At 53.4% G+C, this 19,873-nt stretch overlaps 2 protein-coding genes across 2 annotated transcripts in view; both read right to left on the bottom strand.

Annotated features, from left to right (window-relative positions):
• The window catches only part of RASD1 (ras related dexamethasone induced 1), a 3,212-nt gene extending 2,955 nt beyond the window's left edge, over positions 1–257 (bottom strand). The window contains exon 1 of the mRNA XM_023529932.1: positions 7–257. Within this exon, the coding sequence (XP_023385700.1) occupies positions 7–257 (251 nt within the window). The remainder of the gene's footprint in view (positions 1–6) is intronic.
• Positions 258–5,431: 5,174 nt separating this feature from the next.
• LOC105291335 (phosphatidylethanolamine N-methyltransferase) lies at positions 5,432–19,010 on the bottom strand. Its single transcript, XM_023530020.1, has 5 exons — positions 18,979–19,010; positions 10,411–10,556; positions 8,971–9,082; positions 6,067–6,141; positions 5,432–5,719 (listed from the first exon to the last, which is right to left on the bottom strand). Exons 1-5 carry the CDS (start codon positions 18,993–18,995, stop codon positions 5,662–5,664), a joined length of 408 nt encoding a protein of 135 aa, XP_023385788.1. The 5' UTR covers positions 18,996–19,010; the 3' UTR covers positions 5,432–5,661.
• Positions 19,011–19,873: the final 863 nt, after the last annotated feature.

Genomic DNA, 19,873 nt, shown 5'->3' with positions numbered 1-19,873 from the left:
GGGAACGGGTGGTTGCCGGACGTGTCGAGGATGTCGAGCTGGTAGACCTCGCCGCGGATAGAGTAAAACTTGCGGTGGAAGTCCTCGATAGTGGGCGTGTAGGTGTCCTCGAAGCGGCCCGTGAGGAAGCGCGACACGATGGCCGTCTTGCCCACCTTAGACGAGCCGAGGATGACCATGCGGTAGCAATTCTTGGCGGGTATGCTCAGCTCCGAGTCGCTCGGACACATCTTCTTGATCATCGCAGCCAGTTTCATTGGGCTAAGGACCGCGGAGGCGGGCACGGGGCCGAGAGAAGTTCAGAGAGTAGCCAGGCGGCACGGGAGTGGCCGGGAGGTTCTGCTCCGACTCCAGCTGGGTCTCGGACTGCGGCTGGGTTCGGGATTAGCTTTGGCTGGAGACTTCGGCTCTCAGACAAACTCGCTCGCTTTGGCTCTTAGCGCCCAGTGGCCGCCTTTATATGCAGCCTGTGTGGCCGCCCCGCCCCGCGCCCTACCAGCCTCAGTGCGTCACGCCCGGCGGGCCCCCGCCTCTGCCTCCCGCGACCTCCGCAGGCCGCTACCGGCTCTTGCCGGTTCCTGCTCCCTGGGCGAAGTAAGGAAACTCAGACCAGGGGCGGGCGGGGGCTAGGAGCGCGCGGACCCTGCGCTTTTCCATTGCACAAGGGTCAACGGCCACAAGGACATCGGGGTCTCCGCTGTGCCTCCAATCCTCTGTGACTTCGACCAAGGACCCTACTCAAAACACACACACGCACGCACACACACATGCACTCTTTCCGAGCCTCAGTTTTCCCAGAGAATAACAATAGTAATCCCGTAATCGCAGCAGCGTAACAGCAGGTGCTTACCAGGTGCTAGGCACCGTGCCAGGGTTTTGCGTACCTTATCTCTTTCAATCCTAAAAACAAACCCACAGCATCAGCCCCCTTCCGGTCCCCAGGCTGGTGGCGCCGCGTGCATCGGCCGCCAGAGGGCAGTGGAAGGCGCCACACTCAGGGTTGGAGTAGGGACCGAGCTGCAAGGCTGGGGTTTGGAGAGGTGCGGGGCGCAGAACTTGGGGTGCCAGGCTGTACTTAGCAGGAATTATCCTCCACCCTGCGCTCTGCTGCAGACCTCCGTTTTTCTTTTCTTCCAACCAGAGATGCTCTGGGACGTGGCAGAAAGCTGTTTGCTGTCCCCATTCTTTTCCTGTAGAGACGGAAGGACCAAAAACTTGCCTTTCCTTGATTAGGCCTAGGCCAACATCCCTTCCTCCCTCCTCCGTATCATTTTGTGCCTTGAGAGTCCCTCGGGCCAATATTCCCATTTTATAGTTGGGGAACTGGGTCTCTAAACCAGAGTGAGCCAGAGAAAAACCTGGACTGACAGCACAGTCTCTTGCCTTCCCCTGGCCTCCTATTCCTCTTCTGGATGATGGTGATTCTGGTTCTGTGATTGTGGATGAGAAAGTGTAGTTTAGAAGGCAGGACCTGGTAGTAGCAACAATAGTAAGTGACCCATGAGGCTGCAGGACTGAGCAAGTCCATGTAGATCAGGAGCAAAGGAGTGGGGCAGCAGGTTGATCAGTAACCAGGAGTAGGCTGATGCTACTTAAAGGCCTAGAAATAGCCTGGAGCTAGCTTGCTCCCGCCTGGAGCTTCTGAAAAAGACTTCGCTCCTCATAGTGACAGGCAAGGCTATGCTGTGTTTTGCTGCGTCTGATTTGACAAATTCAGGGAGGGAGCCCTTAGCTGGTGCCACCCTCTCACCCACATGGGACAGGGTGCCCTGGGCAGTGCCAGAGGTGCCAGCCCGCACTCCCTAGCTGTTTGCACTGAGCCTGAAGAATATCAGCTGCCTGGTACGGGCCTCTCAAAGGTCATCTCATCCAGCCTATGACCAGGATTCCAGCAAAATCTCATACTCTCTGCAGGGGAATACCAGGAGAGGGTTTATTCTCTGCCGGGTGCTATTCTAAGTCCTTCATCATGGCAACCTTGAGGGATGGGAACTATTACTCTGTTACAGATGGAGAAGCTGTGGCAGTGATTTGCCCAGGGTCCACAGCTAGTAATTGCAGGGCTGGGGCTTGAACCACCTACTCTCCCCTTCCTCTGCCTGTGACTCTGCTGTGGGGCATGATGCCCCATTTTCAGGAGCTTGATGAGGTATTTCAAGGGCACACAGCACATGGTGAGCACCCAAGGGCCACCACCCTGAGAAATATCGATAGTTCCAGCTCGGCCCTGATTCATGCTGTCATTTATGTAGGAGTTGTTTGAAAGGCCAGCTGAGCTGGGTCCACCCAACACCACCATTCTTGCCCTTGTTGAGACTACCTTCCTCTGCCCTCCCTGTCTGAGGTAAGAAGCCGATCCTGCCCCAAACACAGGGCTGCTATAGATGGTGGAGCAGGGCCTTCATTGCAGAAAGGGAACAGTTGAGGGTACAAGCGAGGCTGGTCACAGCACAGGCCTGCATCACTCCAGATGAGGGGCCCTTCTTCTGCCTCCCACAAAGACTGGTCAGCCAGGATCTGAAACAAGGTGGCTTATGGCTCCTTCCTGACGGCCCGTGACAAGGCTGTAGTAAAGGTGGCACACATGAAGCCATTCTCAACATGGCCTCTAGTCCTAGGAGAGCTATTTTGATGAGCAGAGGCCAGAAGGTGGCAGGATCAAGGATTTGAACCCAGCTCTCCCTAGGGAGATCCAGTGGGCTAGGACCCAGCAGGGGTTCTCAACTACTATGATTCCTGGTCCCTTCTGGGCATGTCACCCTGCCCTGCAGATGCAAGATTATAAGACTTGTTCTCCTCAGTCAGCCAAGTTCATTAAGCCCTGATGAATGCTCCAAAGCCTGTGTGCCTGCCCATCCATGTGTACAGCTGGGAGCCTCACTCCTGCAGGCGAGCAGAGGTGACTTGTTTCCACCTTTTTTTTTTTAAATTAAATTTATTTGGGCTGACTTGTTTCCACCTTTTTTTTTTAAATTAAATTTATTAGGGTGACATTGATTAATAAAATCATATAGGTTTCAAGCATACAATAGTCATATGTATATTGCATTGTATCACCCATTTTGTTACAGTATATTTATTACAAAAGTAATACATGTTCATGTTTTTAAAATATCCAAATAGTTTCAGAAAAGAATTGTGAAAGGAACTGAAAGTAGGAACCCCTCCCTGCTCCATCCCATGGGAGGGAGGCTAACTCTAAGGAGGTGCCCACCCCTGTGCACAGATGACCCCCTCACAGCTGCCCAACACCCAGCTCTGTTAACTTAAGCACCTTTTCTGTTCTCCTTCACCAGGTCCTGCTCCAGGCCGACTAAATCCAAGTGGGAGTGTTTTCAACAGGTGAGCCCCACAGACAGGCCAGCAGAGACAAGTTGCCATCCCACCTAACTGTCAGGCTGCCTGGCCTCGGCCCGGACACTCTGGGCCCCACATTTGGTGGGGGTGAGGACATGTGCACTCCCTACCTTTTCAATTCTGCCACCTCCCAAGTCTGCCCGCCATAGCATTTTTATGTTGTCCAGGTTTATAGTGGTTACAAATAATCTTGTTTTCTGTGTGTTTGGCAACGAACATCATTTATGAGGCTGAGCCTGCCTGTAAATATTTTCTTGAGGTACTGCCATTTTTCTGCTAAGAGATACTCGTGGAGGAGTGAGCTCCCTGTTCCTTGGGGTGTGCAAACAGGAACAGAGATTGAAGCATTGGATAAGATCAGACTAGATGCCTCTTGTGGCCCCTCAAGCTGAGACAGAAACCAAAGAGAAAGCCTCAAGGAATTCCAAGGGTGACAAGGGGGCCCAGCCATCACTGCTTGAGTGCCTGCTGTATATACAAGCAGGCATGACTACGATGGCCTTTTTACAGATGAGGAGATTGAAGCCCTGAGAGCTGTGTGCACAGCTGGAGTCTGGAATCACTCAGTCTCCCAACATGAATGTGGGGAAAAGTGATCTTGTGTCCTTGGAGGGCTGGGGGCCTGTGGCCAGGAGCTCAACCAACAGGTCCGGAACAGCCTGCTCCTTATGGTGACACGAGGTCTACGAGGGACCAGGAAAAATATCAGAGGTAACTGGAGATGTCAAGTTCAGCCAGAGGAATGAGGGAGGGACTTGGGCGCTAGGCCCAGGTCCTTTGGTCCCATCCAGCAAGCCCTCCCTAATAATGCCAGGAGCCCCCATCTCTCTCCTCCAACTCTTCTCACCCCAGAGGAAGAAGAAGGCATGGGCTCAGGGTGGGACAGACCTGGGTTCCAGTCCATGTGTTATGACTCGTTCATATGTCCCCTGAGACAAGTCACCCAGCCTCTCTTAGCCCCACATCCTCTGCTACCAAACAGGGTGACCCCAGCCTGTATGGTCTTCAAGGGACACAGTCGGTGTAGGATGGGCCACAGTGTAGGGGCATACCAAGTATCCATGGTCTGGCCCCACCCATTCCTTCCCCTCCCACCACAGCCTAAAGTATTGCTAGTAAATTTAGAGACTCTCCAGCCACAGCATCTTCCCATAGTCTGCTACATGCCAACCTCCAGGGGCACGTGCATTTCCATCTAGAGACAGGTCTCTCGTAGGCCAAAGAGGGTTGTAGCATTGTCTCACTGGGTCAGGCAGTAGGACGCACATTTGGACTTTTCTGATAAACCTCAGATCACTCCACAAATGTGATCTGTCTCCAAGGCCAGTTCATTTGAGCTGGACCTGGTGGCATGGGGTTCAGAGAACATGAGTGTCAAAGTCCAGCTTTCTGCAAATGCATTAATGTCCCAGGGGGTCTCAAACCTGGCCCAACCCGTTGGCCCTAACCCTCAAGGGGCCCCCTCCCTGCCCCTTGCTAGCTCAGTCCTTTAGAGCCTGACGCTTTGGGCACCCGAGCTTGTCCTCACTTCAGGACTTTAGCACTTGCCACTCCCACTGCCTAGAGCACTCTCTCTCCAATGCTCCCTCTGGTCATTTGGGTCTTACCTCAAATATCATCTCCTCAGAAAGACCTCCCTGACCACCACAGCTAACATGGGCTCCCACCCCTACCAGGTACTTTCATGTCACTTTAAAATTTTTCAGAATATTTTTCACTCTGATCATTTTCCCTGAAGAGCAGCTCACAGGGACTGGGAGCCCCTTGGCATGTGGGGTGTTGGGCCCCTGGGCAATATTATGGCCCTTCTACCCCAGGGCTGGGCTATATCCATGAAGGGAAAAAGCAGAAGAGGAGAATGCCGGGGCAGGGTGTGAGACGAGTGGCACAGGAAGCCCAAATGCCTAGGCAAGTCCCTTCTCTGCCAAGCGTGGGCAGTGGTGCCACTTCAGGGCTATGAGGCTTCAGTGAAGGGGAGGGCTGCACCAGCCTGGCCTGGAGCCCTTGGGGGAATGGCCCCTCCTGGAGATCCAAGCCTACTCTTTCCCCATCTGGATGGACAGAGACCCAGAAGTGAAGCTGGGGTCAGGGAGCCTTTATTGGTGAGTCAGAATGTGGTAGGGGCGGTGGGGCAGGGAGCTCAGTGACCACACGGCAGCATGTCCAGAGCCCCCAAGGCAGTGGTTTCCAAGGCACTGGCATGGCCCACGCCGGGCAGGCACCAAGCTGCAGCCGAGCACTGTTTCCCCCTCGCAGGGCTTGGCACTCGGGGAGGCAGGCCAGGAGGCCCTCGGCAAAGTCTGGTCAGCTTCTCTTGTGGAACTGGGAGGATTTCTGCCGGTAGATCTCAGCGGTGAAGGGCCTGCATGGGCAGGAGGAGAGGATCCAGTCAGTGGGTCTTGGGGGGATGCCATCGCCCCAGGCTCTGCTTCCCCCGCAGATCATGAACAGAGTAAGTGTGTCTACATGGGACCAGGAGGGCCCAGGGCTGTTCTGTCACCTACTGTGGCAACCCTCAACCCCCACCATGCCCACTCTGAGCCTCCTGTCTGCCACTGTGGTGGGGACTGGGCGTGGCTTAGCTGACCCAGCCTGATCAGAGCTGCCCTAGTCATGGGAAGGGCCCTGAGAGAGGCAGGGCCAGCTTGGTAGTCACCCTGATGTCAGACAGTGGCCCTGGCCCCCAGGCCTGTGACAGCGCCTACTCACTCCTCATAGAGGATGGCGACCACGTAGATGAGGGCCACAACCATGGTCAGCAGCAGGCCGGTGGGGCTGGCGTGCCTGCGGAAAAGACACACCGCCAGTCAGAGGGCAGGCCCAGCACCGGGCCCCCTCCCTGCCATACTGGGTCCTGCAGCCAAATGAGCCTAGACAGGCAGCTCCCTTCTTGAGTCTGGCTTTCGCTTACCAGAGCTCCCACTGTCCTAGTCCTGACTTGCTAGTCCAGTGTGCTGCAGGGAGCATGGGCCCCAGGTAGGCTCTGTGTCCCCCAGTACTGCCTCCTTCACAGAAGCCCTAGGCTGAGGACCCCAGGGTGGAGACTCAAAGATACATGTGTACCCTGCAGGGCCCCTCTGCCCGCTTCCCGCCCCTCCCCACCGCCTACTGTTTGTCTCCCAGACAGGACCTCATACTGTCTGTCTTTCTGTCTGGGAGCTCCTGGAAGTCTGAGTGTGCTTGATAATGCCCCAACCCCCATTCTGTGGGCTCTACTATCACATGGAGATGCCAAGGTCAAACAGAGACCTTCTAGGGCTAAGATGAAGTCTGCCCTCCTGGAGACTTGCTCACTGGCCCTTATGTGGTTTTCTAAAGCAAGCAGAGCCTCTCATCCTATGAGCCATGCACCCCAGGAGCCATGGAGTGGGAGAGCAACAGGCTGGACCTCCATCTGGGTGAATTTGCTGCCAGTTGGCTCAGATGGAGTCCAGAGGCTGGGCTCTGTTGCTACAGTGTCCCTAAGACTGATGACCCTCTGCCTGGGAAACCAAATTAACTAGAAGCCATGGAGACCAGGAATGGACGTGGCTCTTACAGCTGACGTTAGCCAGCTCCCCGGGTCAGGTCCTGGCACCAGATCCCGGAATGTGAACCAAGCAAGCACCCCTTTTCCGTTACATCTACGTGAAACTTGGTCACTTTCAAAATGCTATCGCACCCTTGATCTTGACATCCTAACAACCTTGTGTGTAGATAATTATCCAACTCTGCAAATGAGAAAACTGAGGTCCAGAATGACCCACATGCTCAGACCTGGCCCCGAGCCTGGGGTGGTGGCGGGGTTGGTCCTAGAGACTAAGCTGTGCACCTTGGGAAGGGAGAGTCTCACTTGGACTACAGGACTTGGGAGAGTGGAAGTCTGAGGCCTGCTGGAGGCCCCTGTGCCCTGCCCCCAGGAATCCTATGTGCCATGGTCTCAAAAACTCCTGGCTGCTCGGGCACTGGTAAGCCTTATCCATGGGGCCAGGAGGGAGAAAGACAGGGCTACATGAGGCTAGGAGCGGCCCTGCTGAGTCAGAGTCTCCAAGCGCCAAGTAATGGCTTGTCTCTAATGAGCTCTCAGTTGGAGGATGGCCTGAGGGCCCCATCTCCCAGCACAGCCAAGGCCCTCTCCTCACCACTGCAAGGCTGAGGTCCTCCTGAGGGGGCCTGCTGGTGCTGAAGCTTCCTCAGGATCCCTCACGTGTTCCTGAGAGCCCTGGCCTGACAGTCCTGGGGCAGCGGAGACCTTTCACTCTAGGGCACCAGGCCCTGGCTGGGGCACAGAAGGGACCCATGTATGGGCTCTGCCCTTGGAAGGCCCTATCTGAGCACAAATGAGGCACCCATTGGGGAGCAGTCAGGGAGAGCAGTCAGGAGATACCTCAAATGGGTTCGAAAGTACAGACTGGGGTCGAAAGGGGAGAGACAGCATGTGTGCTGGCAGGGAGAAGGGAGGGGGCTCAGCATGGGGGAATCAAGAAGATGCAGAGAAGACCTGTGTGGGGCTTATCCTGTCATTCCCAGTGGGAGATGCTCTGTGGAATGGGTGAGTCGGAGAGTACAGAGCCCAGGATCTCACTGCCCAGCTCCAGGCAAGAGGGCCCAGGCTGGGCAGGAGGCTGTCTGGTCTAGAAGTGGGGCTAGGGCAGCAAGCCTTCCTCTAGCTGCTCGTCACTCAAAGCCCAGTGCTATTAGATCTGACGGAATGTTGTCACTCCTGACATTCCACCATCGAGAGTCATTCCTCTGTGTTCCACCTTTCCGGTCTCTGTGAGTACCTGTAACATTCTAGGCAAGTGGTCTTCAAGTGTTAAATAAAAGCAGAACACTTTCCATACACACACAAAATCTTTCTATGGAAGAAGCCCAAATACAGAAAATGGACAAATGAGAACTGCTCTGTAGGGGCACATGGTTTGAAGCCCAGATCCCACAGCACTTCCTAGCCTGGCCTCCTTGTCTTGGGGTGAGGCTGGAGCCCCAGGGTCACTTGTCAGTGCCTACAGCTGGCTGAGACAGACAGCAGTCAGTCCTGGGGCCCACTCCTTCCCAAGGGCACTGGGGTTCCCTCTTTCTGTGGGATGAGAAGTTCTGCAACCTGAACACATGCACAGACCAGCTCCCCTGACAGGGCCAGAGGCTGCTAGGGATCTGATCCAGGCCCTGGGCAGCTCCTGCCGTTGTTCCCCTGTGTAGGAGTAGCATTCACTCGGGGCTCTCCAGCTCTAAGCACAGGAGTCAGCAGCCTATGGTCCACAGGCCAAGATCAGTTTGTACATTTCTAAGTGGTTTAAAAAAAAGAAGCAAAAGTAGTATTTCAAGACATCTGAAATTTGTATAAAATTCAAATTTCAGTGTCCATGATGATACCTGGCCACATTCATTCTTTCACTATCTTATGGTTACTCTCTTGCTATACAGGGGCAGAGCCCTGCCTGTGGCCCTTGAGCCTCAATCTCTGACCCCTGAGGGAAAGTTTGCCAACCCCTATTCTAGGTGTTGTGTCCACAGATCCAGAGGAATGAAAATCTGACTTATGCCCTTGGGCTCCATGAATGATGAGAAGGCTGTTGTCTTCCTGGTGGAGGCAGCCAGCAGGGAGAATGGGCAGGAAGGCCAGCTACTCACATGATAGCCCAGCCCAGGTAGTTGGCTGTGCTGCCCCAGTACATGGGGTTGTCCAAGATGTTGAATGGGAATGTGGTCACTCTTGCCTCCTTGAGGATCCCGAAGTAATCACCTATGGACAAGATAGGGTAGGACCGAGGGTCACTTCTCGGCCACACCACTACCTAGAGAGGCCCCCCCAGGGTGACTCCCAGGAAGCTCCAGGCTAGAGGGGGAGCAGGTTTAACAGCACACCAAGTCAAGGGGTACCCCAGAGCAGGCCCACTCAGTCCATAGGCATGCAGACACTTCAGAGAACATGGGATCCCCAGGGGCAGAGGGGATGAAGTGGCATTATGCTGCTCATTGGTGTCTTGGGCCTCTCCCCAGAAATCTCTTGGACCTTTAATCGAAGCATAAGTAGGACAGCCAAAGGCAGGAGGAGCCAGCAGAGCTGCATCATCTATTATCTGGGGACAAAGGGTGCAGGGGACTGAGAAGGGCTGTGGGAGGCCTTCTACCCAGGAGGCAGGAAATAGGGTGAGGGGCCTGGAGGCAGTGGCACAGAAACCCACTTTAGGGCTGACTCACGGCAGAGCAGTGGCTATAGTACCCTACATCCAGAGCCTGGCGGGCCCTTAGCGTTTCTAGGCCATTTCTTCTGGGGGGATTGCTGCAGTGGCTAGTGTTTTCAGGCTCTTTCCCACTCCCCTCCCACCCTGACTCATCCCTCGAAGTGAGTCTCCCCATGAGGCCCTGAACATTTGCTGCCTCTACGATGCCCTGGGTTGGGGGCGGGGCTCCACCAGCCCCTTCCTGGCTCTGAGCCCACTGCCACAGCAGACGCTCACTGGAGAGCTATTCACACCTGGTCTCCAGAGGACTTAACTGACCAACACAGTGCCCTCCTCACTCCTGTGGCGCTTGCCCCCCGCCCTGTCAGGCCCACACCATAATCCCCACCTCCTCCCTAACCCCCCAGGTCTCAGCCTCACTCGTCCAACCTCCTTCTTACTGGAAGAGGACCTTTTCAACCCCTTCTATGACCCCTTCCCCCCTGGGAGTGGAGCTCAGTCCCCTGCAAGGCCTTTGGAGACCCATGTGACATGGCCCCACCCAACCTCCAGCCCTGGCCTCACTGGCCCCCTGTGCACCATCTAACCTGCCTGGCTCCCTCCAGCATGCCATCCACCATTCTGCCTTTGAGATCACTGTTTGCTTACAGGCCTGTCCTCCTTCCCACCTGCCCCCACCTGCCCCCACCTGCCCCCACCTGCCCCCACCTGCCCGATCCAATGCTCCTGACTTCCCCTTTCTCCAGGTTCCCACCTGTGTATCCTTCTAGACTGTGGTTCCCTACAGATCCTGCCTGAGCACTGCATGGACACCAGTAAGCAGCTTCTGCTCCTCCCTGGACCCCGAGTGGGTTGGTTCAGGTCCCCCCAGCCCTCAGGGTCTTACCTAGGAAGGTCCCAGTGAAGCCCAGTGCAAAGAAGCTGGAGAGCACCAACATGCTGCCAATTCCCAGGAGCACAAGGCCCACCTGGTAGGCTGTGGGGTTATCCAGGCTGTCCATCCTGGGCTGGCTCAGCATGGCCTGTGTGAAGCTGCAGGCAAAGGGTGGGAGAGATAAGAGGTCACTGCTGTGAAGAGGGAGCTGTCCCCCCTTCCCACCCATCCCCCAAGTGGCCCCCAGAGTAGCCAGTCCAAGGGTCTCAAACTCAGTGCCTGTTGGGGACAGACAGGTGACAAAGTGGCTGCAGGTGGGATATGGGGCACCTAGAGAGTACCGTCCTGCCCTAGGGTAGCCACCCTGATGCACCAGCCCCCTACCGCCATGAGGGAAGTGACCAGAATGGGGGCCCAGGCCTGCCAGACCTTTTAGTTTTTCAAGAGAAGTCAGAAATCCTGATTTGTATGTGAAATATCCTATTTTTTTTTAAATAGGCAATTAATGAAAATTATTTTGGACTCTGTGCATATCAGCTGGCCATATTCAGCCCATAGGCCACCAGTTTGCAAACTCCAATCCTGTCCAGTTAGTAACTGGTACTAAAGAAGAAAAGTAAGGCTCAGAAAATTCAAGACGCATGCCCAGTGCCCACATGCTCCTGCAAATGACATGTGTGACCCGTGGTCTTGGCATACCACTCCCCTAGCAGACTCAATGCCTTAAAGCCTGGGGCGTACTCTGCCCCTGCACAGGACTGGCCACATCCTGGGCAGCACCTCAGAGGTCCAGTATGTCTTCTTTCCACACCTGAAATGCCCCCAGCAGGCTCGTTTTTGGGCCAACACATGGAATGCCTTGTTTAAAGGCAAGTGGGTTGACCAAAAGGAGGTGTCTATGCTAGTGGATTTGGAGATGCAGTTTCTCCAGTTGGCTCCTAAAGAATGGAATGCTTGGTGCAGCTAGGGCAAAGAGACTGGGATCACGGTAATGCATAGGAGCAAGGTTCAGGGTCTATCTCCTTAGGAAGGAGGAGGTGCTGATGGGAGGGACACGCACCAGGGAAAAGATGTGTGTGGGAGCAAGTGCATGCATGTACACAAACATACATTTTCCATTCCTCCAAGATTGTAACACTCAGAAGAGACAAGATCTTCTGCCTTATGCAAGGCAACTACTTGCACTCGCTTTGTACCATGTAGCAAGGCAGTTCCCTATCCATTCACCCACCCACCCATCCGTCTGTTAGTCTATCTTCTATCTACCCATCCATGTATCTATCCATCTATCCTTTATCAATCTATCCTTTATCCATCCATCCATGCATCCATCATAAAGTATCTGTTTGACAGGCTCTTTCAAGTAGAACAAACCCATCTTCATTCATTCATTCCACTGATAAATTCACATTGTCGTAAAACTGTTCTTATGTTAAGCTAAAACAGCAATCTCTGGAACTCCTTCCTCCAACTACTTTCAGCTCTTAGAGAACAGAGGCTGATTCTCCTTCCCCCTTGCACCCTGACCATCTCCAGGCAGAGTGGGTTACAGTATATCTTCATCAACTAGAGGGAAAGCAGCACCCCTTGCCCTTCTCTTCTTCCTCCTCCTAGAGCAGAGAAAGGTAAATGGCAAACAGAATACCCTGCACAGAAGCCTGCATGGTGAAGTACACGTGTGTCAGGGCACACCTGGCCACTGGTCAAGCTGCCCACATGCCCAGCTCTCCACCCACCACTGCCCTCCCTTAGCCCTCCTGCTGCCCAGGCTCAGGGTCACCCTGCAGCTCCAAGCTGAGCCACTGGGATTGGCTCAGGGTCATGCACACCGAGTGTTGTGCCAGGTCAGCATGCCCATGCCCCGCCCACCTATATCCTGCCTCTCTATGCTTTCACATGACTTTTTGGTAAACAAGCAGCCCTCACCCTCAGGGCAGCCCTGTGATCCAGGCACACCTTCTACCCTGCAGACCCAGCAGCTAAGCCCATGGAACAGGCAGCTTTGGCACCTAGCCTCGGCACACTCCCCATCTCTCCCAACAGGTAGTGGAATGGAAGGCAGGGAGAGGCTGTGGGCCCTGGCAAAGCTGACTTCCCTACTCAGGGCTAGCTCACCTGCAGGCCCTTGGATCCTTGGTTACCACTGCATTAAGGGGAGAGGGGGAGGGAGAGAGAAAACACTCAGACCTCCATGTCTCAAGGGCTGGGGTGATGCCTGCCTGTTTAGCTCTGGTACTTGTTCCTCCCCACCCAGGCTGATTCCCAGCCCCCAAACATAGGACAATGAGGCCTACTGGGCCCACAGCCCAGCACAACTATCTGCCTCAAGTTCTCAAGGCCTACCCATGGTTGCCGATAAAAGAGCTGAGGGCTCCTGGCAGAAGAGTAGGACTCGGTTTCAGACAGACCTGGCACCCTGGGCCTCAGTTTTTGCCTCTGTATGATGGTGACAGTAACCCCTCCCACATCCCTGTGCAGAATTGCTGCCAGGTTGCTGTGCACATGCTGGTGAACATGAGACACGCCAGACGCAGCTATGGGTCTGAACGGTGGGAAGGACAGAAGAGTGAGCCAAGGGTGACACCATGGGAGTGATGAAGCACCGGGTGCCATGCAGGACAGGCACACTAGACAGGAGTCCAGAAGGCCATGGTGAGGCTTGAACTGAGATGTGATGGAAGAAATTCTCCAGGGGAAGGGGGTGGGCAGAGAGAACATTCCAGAAACAAGAATAGCACAGCTGGTGGGGAAGCCTGCAGAGGTGGCTTCCTCTGGGCCTGCAGTAAAGAGTTTGGAATGCATTCTACATGAGTGGGAGGAATAGGGTGGGGAGACCAGTCAGGTTGTTGCAACAGTCAGGGGAGTACTAGGGGACTGAGAGAGCCCAACTAGAGCCTGGATTGGAACAGATCTGGGGCTCGTGGTGGAGTCTCGGTTTCCCACTTGTGCTGGGCTGGCTCCAGCTCCTCTGCCAGAGTTCATTTGCACCATCCAAGCAGTAGGCACACTGCCCAGCTGAGTGCACACAGCTGGGCCAGATTAAAGGGAGCATCTCACTCTGATGTGCTGTGCCTGAAGCAGCCTCCCTCGGGGATGGCTCCATAGAAAAAACCATCTGGCTATAAGCAGATGAGGATTCCTGAAGAAGGGCAGATCTAGGGCCAATGATGCAGCTGTGTGGCTGCCCTAGACTTCACCCTGGGCCTTGGTCCACCTGCTCCTTTTCCATCCTTCACCAGTGGGAGGAAAGGGCCCCACAGGGAGCACCTCTCCAAGTTCCCTCAGCTCTTTGTCATATGGTTCCCCACAAAGCATTCCAGAAGCACTCACCCCAAGCTTCTCAGCAGAGAACCCTGGCCAAGACCCTCCAGAGTTCTGTTAAGGAGCCCTTTGGGCATGCAGGCTGCGTACTCTGGGACCACGACAAGTGGCAGGTTTGCAGGAATGGCATGGCGGGCCCTCGTCAGGTGACCTGTGGTGTTCTAGCTCCTCCATAAGTCAGGAAAGCATAGTCCATTCCACATGAAAAATTAACAGAGGGACGAGTGGCTCCGAGGGGCAAATGCTCCGTAACAGAATGAAGTAATAAACAGGCAATTTCCTTTGGAAATATTCTGTACTGGGGACGGGAGTGGAGAGACTCATTCAATTGTCTCTGGTTCTATTTTTAAAACTTAGATTGAGCTTTTGGTCAACAATGTGACTTCAGGCTGTCTGCAGTCTGCTCCCCTGAAATCCTGGAACCTGGGTGGAGGCAGGGAAAGATAGTCACCACCACTGTGTCCTGGCCACAGGCCAAGCATCTGGCTCCAGCCTCCTCCCAGAGCACCTCCACTTTGGCTGCCAATGCATCCTTCCAAAGGGGGTCTGGCTTGGAAGAAGCCAACCACCATGCTGAGGGCAGGGGATGGGGGAGGGATGAGCATGTGTCAGAGAGTGGCAAGCAGGCTCTAGGAGATGAGGGCCTCAGTCTTCGGTCCTATAGCCACAAAGAATTGAGTCCTCCCCACACCCACCTGCCCTATTCACTTGCTCCTTAGTGACCATATCCTGTGAGCAATTCCAGCCAGGCACTGGATGAAGCAACCACTGGCACACAGATGGCCACAAGGAAGACAAGCCACATGCGTGCTGACATCCCATCGATCCGGCCAGCCTATGAGCAGGGTGCACCTGTTCCCGAGCAACAAGGAGGGGTGAAGTAAGTCTGCTCCCACCACCCCAACCACAGCTCTACTCCTACTAAACAATGCACACAGAAGCTAGTCTTGATTCTCACAAGCTACCCGCCCCCCCCGCCCCAAAGCCCAGCATCCCTGATGAGGAGAGGAAAGAGACAACTGTCATCAGTGAGTGCAGCTCAGCCAGGGTGCAGGACGGTGCTGGGCTGGGGCACTCTGCCTGGCTGGTAGCAGATGGCTGGTGGAGGGAAGAACCAGTGGGCCCGAGGAGATGGGAGAGGTCTGGTGTATATTCGCTGTCTGGTGATCTGAAAGGTGATAAGAGAAAACTAGTCCTGCCTGTGAGCATCCTTTCTCTCCTCTCAGAAATTTCTTGGAGGGGCTAGTTCAACTAAGAGAAGGTAGATAGCAGGCCAGGCCAGCACTGACATTGAGAGAGCTGGAGAGGAGGAAGAGCTGGGGGCTACCGTCTATAAGAAGCTAGACATGGACTGACCTCCTCCCGGATCTTCTAAGGGCCCAGGTCTCAAGAATGAACCAGAGAGTTTGCTGATATCTACACATCAAGAGCTGGGCTTCAGGTCAGATTGTCCCCTTGGTCTCCTAGGGACCCATGAGGGCCTAGAGGAAGAAGGAGGGACACCAGCCAGGGGACCAGGGACCAGAGACCAGGGTCCCTCTAGCTTTTTGCCTCCTGCTGGCAACCTACACAGGAGAAGGTGTCAAATCCAGGCACAGAGGTCCCTCCTTTACCCACTCCTCCTGGCTCTACAAGTAGAGCTGTAGGGACCTGCTCAGCATTGATGTCTGATGAGTCCTCTGCGCCTACACTCCACAGTCACGTTCTCCAGCTACACTCCATGGCGCCTTCTCTCTTGGGTGCCCTAATAAGCCAGGCTGCCACCTGCAGCAGGGCCTGCCTTCCTTTACCCCTAGACCAGCTGGGCTGGCCCCCAGGACCCCTTCCATCTCTGTCCCAGCCAGAGTTGCCAGCACCTGTGAAGTCTGACTCCCAAGGCAAGGCCAGGTCTGCTCAGTCTTGGATCCCCGTGCATGTGCCACATACTCAGTAAGGGGCTGGTAGGTGATGCACCTTCTCCTGACCAGCCTCAGGGGTTCCTGCTCCATTTCACAGACAGGAGACCAAGACTCAAGAGAGCCTGCTTGTGGTCTGCTCAAGGTCAAATCCAGGCACAGCTTTGCAGGTCAAGGATATTATACTTACATAACCATTTAAAATGTAACCATGTATACAACTCAACAACAAACAACCTGATTAAAAAGCAGGCAAAGGACTTGAACAGACATTTCTCCAAGGAACATGTATAGATAGCAAACAAGCACATGAAAAGATGCTCAACAACACTGATCAGGGAAATGTAAATCAAAATCACAAGGAGATACCACCTTATGTTCATCCAGAAGGTTATTTAAAAAAATAATAAATAACAATTATTGTCGAGGATATAGAGAAATTAGAATCCTTGTACACTACTGGTGGGAATGTAAAATGGTGCAGCCACTGTGGAAAACAGTATGGAGTTTCCTCCAAAAATTAAATATAGAATTACCATATGATCCAGTAACCCCACTTCTAGGTGTATATCCCAAAGAATAAAAGCAAGGACTCAAAGAGATATTCGTCCAGCATATTCATAGCAGCATTATCCACATTAGCACTATCCACACAAAAAGTGGTAAGAACTCAAAGTGTTGGACAGATGAATGGGTAAACAAATGTGGTATATACATACAGTGGGATGTTATTCAGTCTTAAAAAAAGAAGTAAATTCTTTTAAAATAATTTTTTCAAAGTGCTTTTTTTTTTTACCAGATTATTGATATAAAACATTGTATAAGGTATCAATGTGATGATTTTATATGTATATACAGTGAAATAATGAGCACGGTCACCTCACATAGTTACCATTTTTGTATATGTGGTGAGAATTTTTAAGATCTACTCTCTTAGCAACTTTCAAATTTATAAGACAGTATTGTTAACTAGAGTTACCATGCTGCTCATTAGATCCTAGGACATACTCCTCTTACAACTGGAAATTTGTACCGTTTGACCACCTTCCCCATCACCCCTCACTGTGCCCCCAGCCCCTGGTAACCACCAATCTGTTTCTATGAATAGTCTTTTTCAGATTCCACGTATAAGTAGAATCATAATAGTGTTTGTTCTTCTGTGGCTGCTTATTTCACTTAGCATAATGTCCTCAAGGTTCATCTATATTGCAAATGGCAGGATTTAAAAAGAATGGAAATCCTGAAATGTCACAACATGGATGAACCTAGAAGATATTATGCTAAGTAAAATAAGTCAAACACAAAAAAAAACATACTATGTGATACCACACATACACTTAAATACGGTTAAAATAATAACATTTTATGTTATATACATTCTACCAGAATAAAAAATTTAAAAGATAACCCAGTGCAATGTGTGGGCCAGACAGAAGGAAGGAGGGTACATGTGCCCTTGAGCATTATTCCTTTCAAGTGGATGGTGTTTAACACCTGACCTATTATCAGTAAGGAGAAAAGGACGTCTGCAGCAGGCGAGGGCCCACCACACTGCCCTGTCTGTCTCACTCAAGTCTGTTCTCATCCAGTGCCTGAAGGTCCTCAGCTCCTTGAAGCTGAGTGCCTGCTGCCAGAAGACCGTGGAGTAAGGGCCACACCCAGTGCCCACCTGTGCCAGCCCTGTCAAGAGGGCCTTCTCCTGAGGACACTGAGGCTGGGAGGCTGCAGTGGGTAGGACAAGTACAAGCCTGTCTGGGGCAGGGCCCTCCCTTCCCAGCACCCCTGGCAGCCCCTTCTCCATGAGAGAGCAAGGTGGGAGAATCAGATCTACAGTAACCGTGGCACTGTGAAAATAGATGGGGCAAGGCCTGAGGAGAGAAGGGCAGGGTAAGGAACAAGCGACTTAATTTATAGGTCTAGAGCACCTTTTAAACGGTTTTTAAAAACCGTGTGGGAGCCTCCCAGCCATCCTGTGACCTTTCTCCAAGGTCAGGTGTTAGCAGGGCTCCCAGTGCTGGCTCAGTCCACTCTGCATTTAGCCTAAGTACTCACTGATCACGGCTGAGCCAGGTGCAGTATTCATCCCTGGGGATAACATGGCTTATAAGACAAACACGGTCCTGACCCTCCTGGAGCTGACAGTCTGCTAATACAAAGAACTGAGCGTGGGTGCTAAGGACTTTGCAGAGGTTGGTCATCACACTGGGGCTTCTGCACACAGGATGTAGTCAGAAGGGCTCCCTGGGGGACACTGTGCACAACGAGAGCTAACTCAAGAGAAGAAGCCAGAACCGAGAAAGGCAGGAGGGGGAGCTGGGGCAGAGGCCCTGCCATAAGAATTTGGGGAGGTGATCAAAGTTGAATCGGCCAAGCCAGTTGAGGAATCTGGGTGTTATTTTTATTGCAGTGGGAAGCCAGGGGTTGGGGTGTCAGGCAGGGATGACTCGGTTTGATTCTCACTCTAACAAGGTCCCCGTGAGGCTGTGTGGAGTAAGGACATTTCTGCATGGCCAGAAATGAAAGGGAGAAAGGGTGGGTCCCGGGGTGTGAACCCCAGGTTGTGCTGCTGGACTGAGTAGGAAGATCAGGACACAATCAAGGATGTCTCCTAGGTTTCTAGCTGTTCAAGTAGGAAGAGGGAGGCTGGATTACTGAGCTAGGGATGGGCAGGGAAACCAGAACTCGGCACTGAGACAGAGAGAAGTTCCCTGGGAAGGCCAGCATGGTTGCGTCAGCCTGGTGTGCTTCCTGGCTCAACTACTCATCAGCTTTGGCCCCAATCTGATGAGTGGGCTCAAATACTCACCCCTGAAGTGCTGTCGTGACTATGGGGTGCCACAGGTATGAGGCATCGTGGCTACCAACGCCTGTGCTTGGTGATGGTGGTGACTCAGGGCACAGACCTGACCTAGTCTGCTGACTTTAGGCTGAGAGCTGTGGGGCACAAGCCCTCTCTTGGCTGTGGGTAGGCAATGACGGTAGTACCAACACACTCTGGGGCAAGAGTGAAAGCTCTCTCCAGCCGTCTGCCCTTTCCTAGCCTCACCACTCCTATGGGGACTGCCCCTCCCTCCTGGCCCTGGGAGTGTGTGCCTGGGGTTCAGAGGGGCGGCCCTGGGGCAGGCCTTGCAGAGAAACAGGCTCTCCACCATCTTGCCAGAGGAGACCTGAGCTCCCAGCCTTAGGCTCAGACAGGCTACTGACTCCTACCCTGCCGATGGCAGACCAGGGCAACCCTCCATTGTAAGGGGGCCACTCCATATGGCAGGGGTGGGCAAAGAGGACCATCCCCTCTCCCTCTAGACTTCCTATTCCTATGAGCCATAAAACCTCTAACATATCATTGGTCCTTTTCAAGCCTCACCTTTTCATCTGTACCATCGGACTCTGCCTGGAGACTACTAATGTGAAAACACTCCCTGGGGCACGAGAGCCAAGTCCCTTGCCCCTTTGTTTGGTGAATAAGACTTTTCTTGTCCAGCATATTCATAGCAGCATATTCATAGCAGGTGCCATAGGCCCCACCAAGATCCTTGAGATACCCATCTTGGCCTGGAGCAAAGAAGTAAAGAGATGACAGGCAGAGAAGGCCAAAACACACAGGCCAGGAGTTAAAAATTCAGAGCGGAAGGCTGGCCCTAGCAGAGCCCATTCTCGCACACTGCCTTGACAGTGGGAAGATAGTGAGCATGTACTATACAGGCGGCCCAGATGTGAAGAGGGAAGACTGAGGCATGCATCTTTCAGAGTGCGAGTGTGAATGTGTGAGCAGTATGAGGGGCCCAGCCAACATTCATGAATGTGCCCTTGGCATTTACAGAGGCCCACTTACCACGGGCAGGATGCTTCACCTCATCTCCATGCCTGCAGGGGCAAGATGGGGCCTTAGGCCACAAGCAGCTAAGACTCGGCCCCCCAGTGATGGCTCCCATATAAGAAGACTGGAATCCTCATGTACCATTTCTCACTTTTTAAAGCACTGCCCAGGCAACGTTCAGTCTGTGAGCTAGTGTGTCACTGCGATGGTTCTCATGGAACCTCAGGAAGTAAGAACTGGGCTCAGGGACAGCCCATGCTGGGTGTGGCCACTTGATCCCACTCTTCCTCTTCACAGCCTCACCCCACTCCAGGGCACCCAGCCCTGCGTCTGGGCAGCAGCATTTGTTCTCATGTGCCACAGGTAGTACTTCATCATCTAGTACAAGTTCATCCACCCTGGTCTCTTTCTTTGATGGCAGGAGGCCCCGCTTCCTGAGAGG

Source organism: Pteropus vampyrus, unplaced genomic scaffold, assembly GCF_000151845.1.
Source record: "Pteropus vampyrus isolate Shadow unplaced genomic scaffold, Pvam_2.0 Scaffold44, whole genome shotgun sequence".
Classification (NCBI taxonomy): domain Eukaryota; kingdom Metazoa; phylum Chordata; class Mammalia; order Chiroptera; family Pteropodidae; genus Pteropus; species Pteropus vampyrus.
Note: the sequence above shows the minus strand (reverse complement) of the source record. Positions and strands in the feature narration are given on the sequence as shown.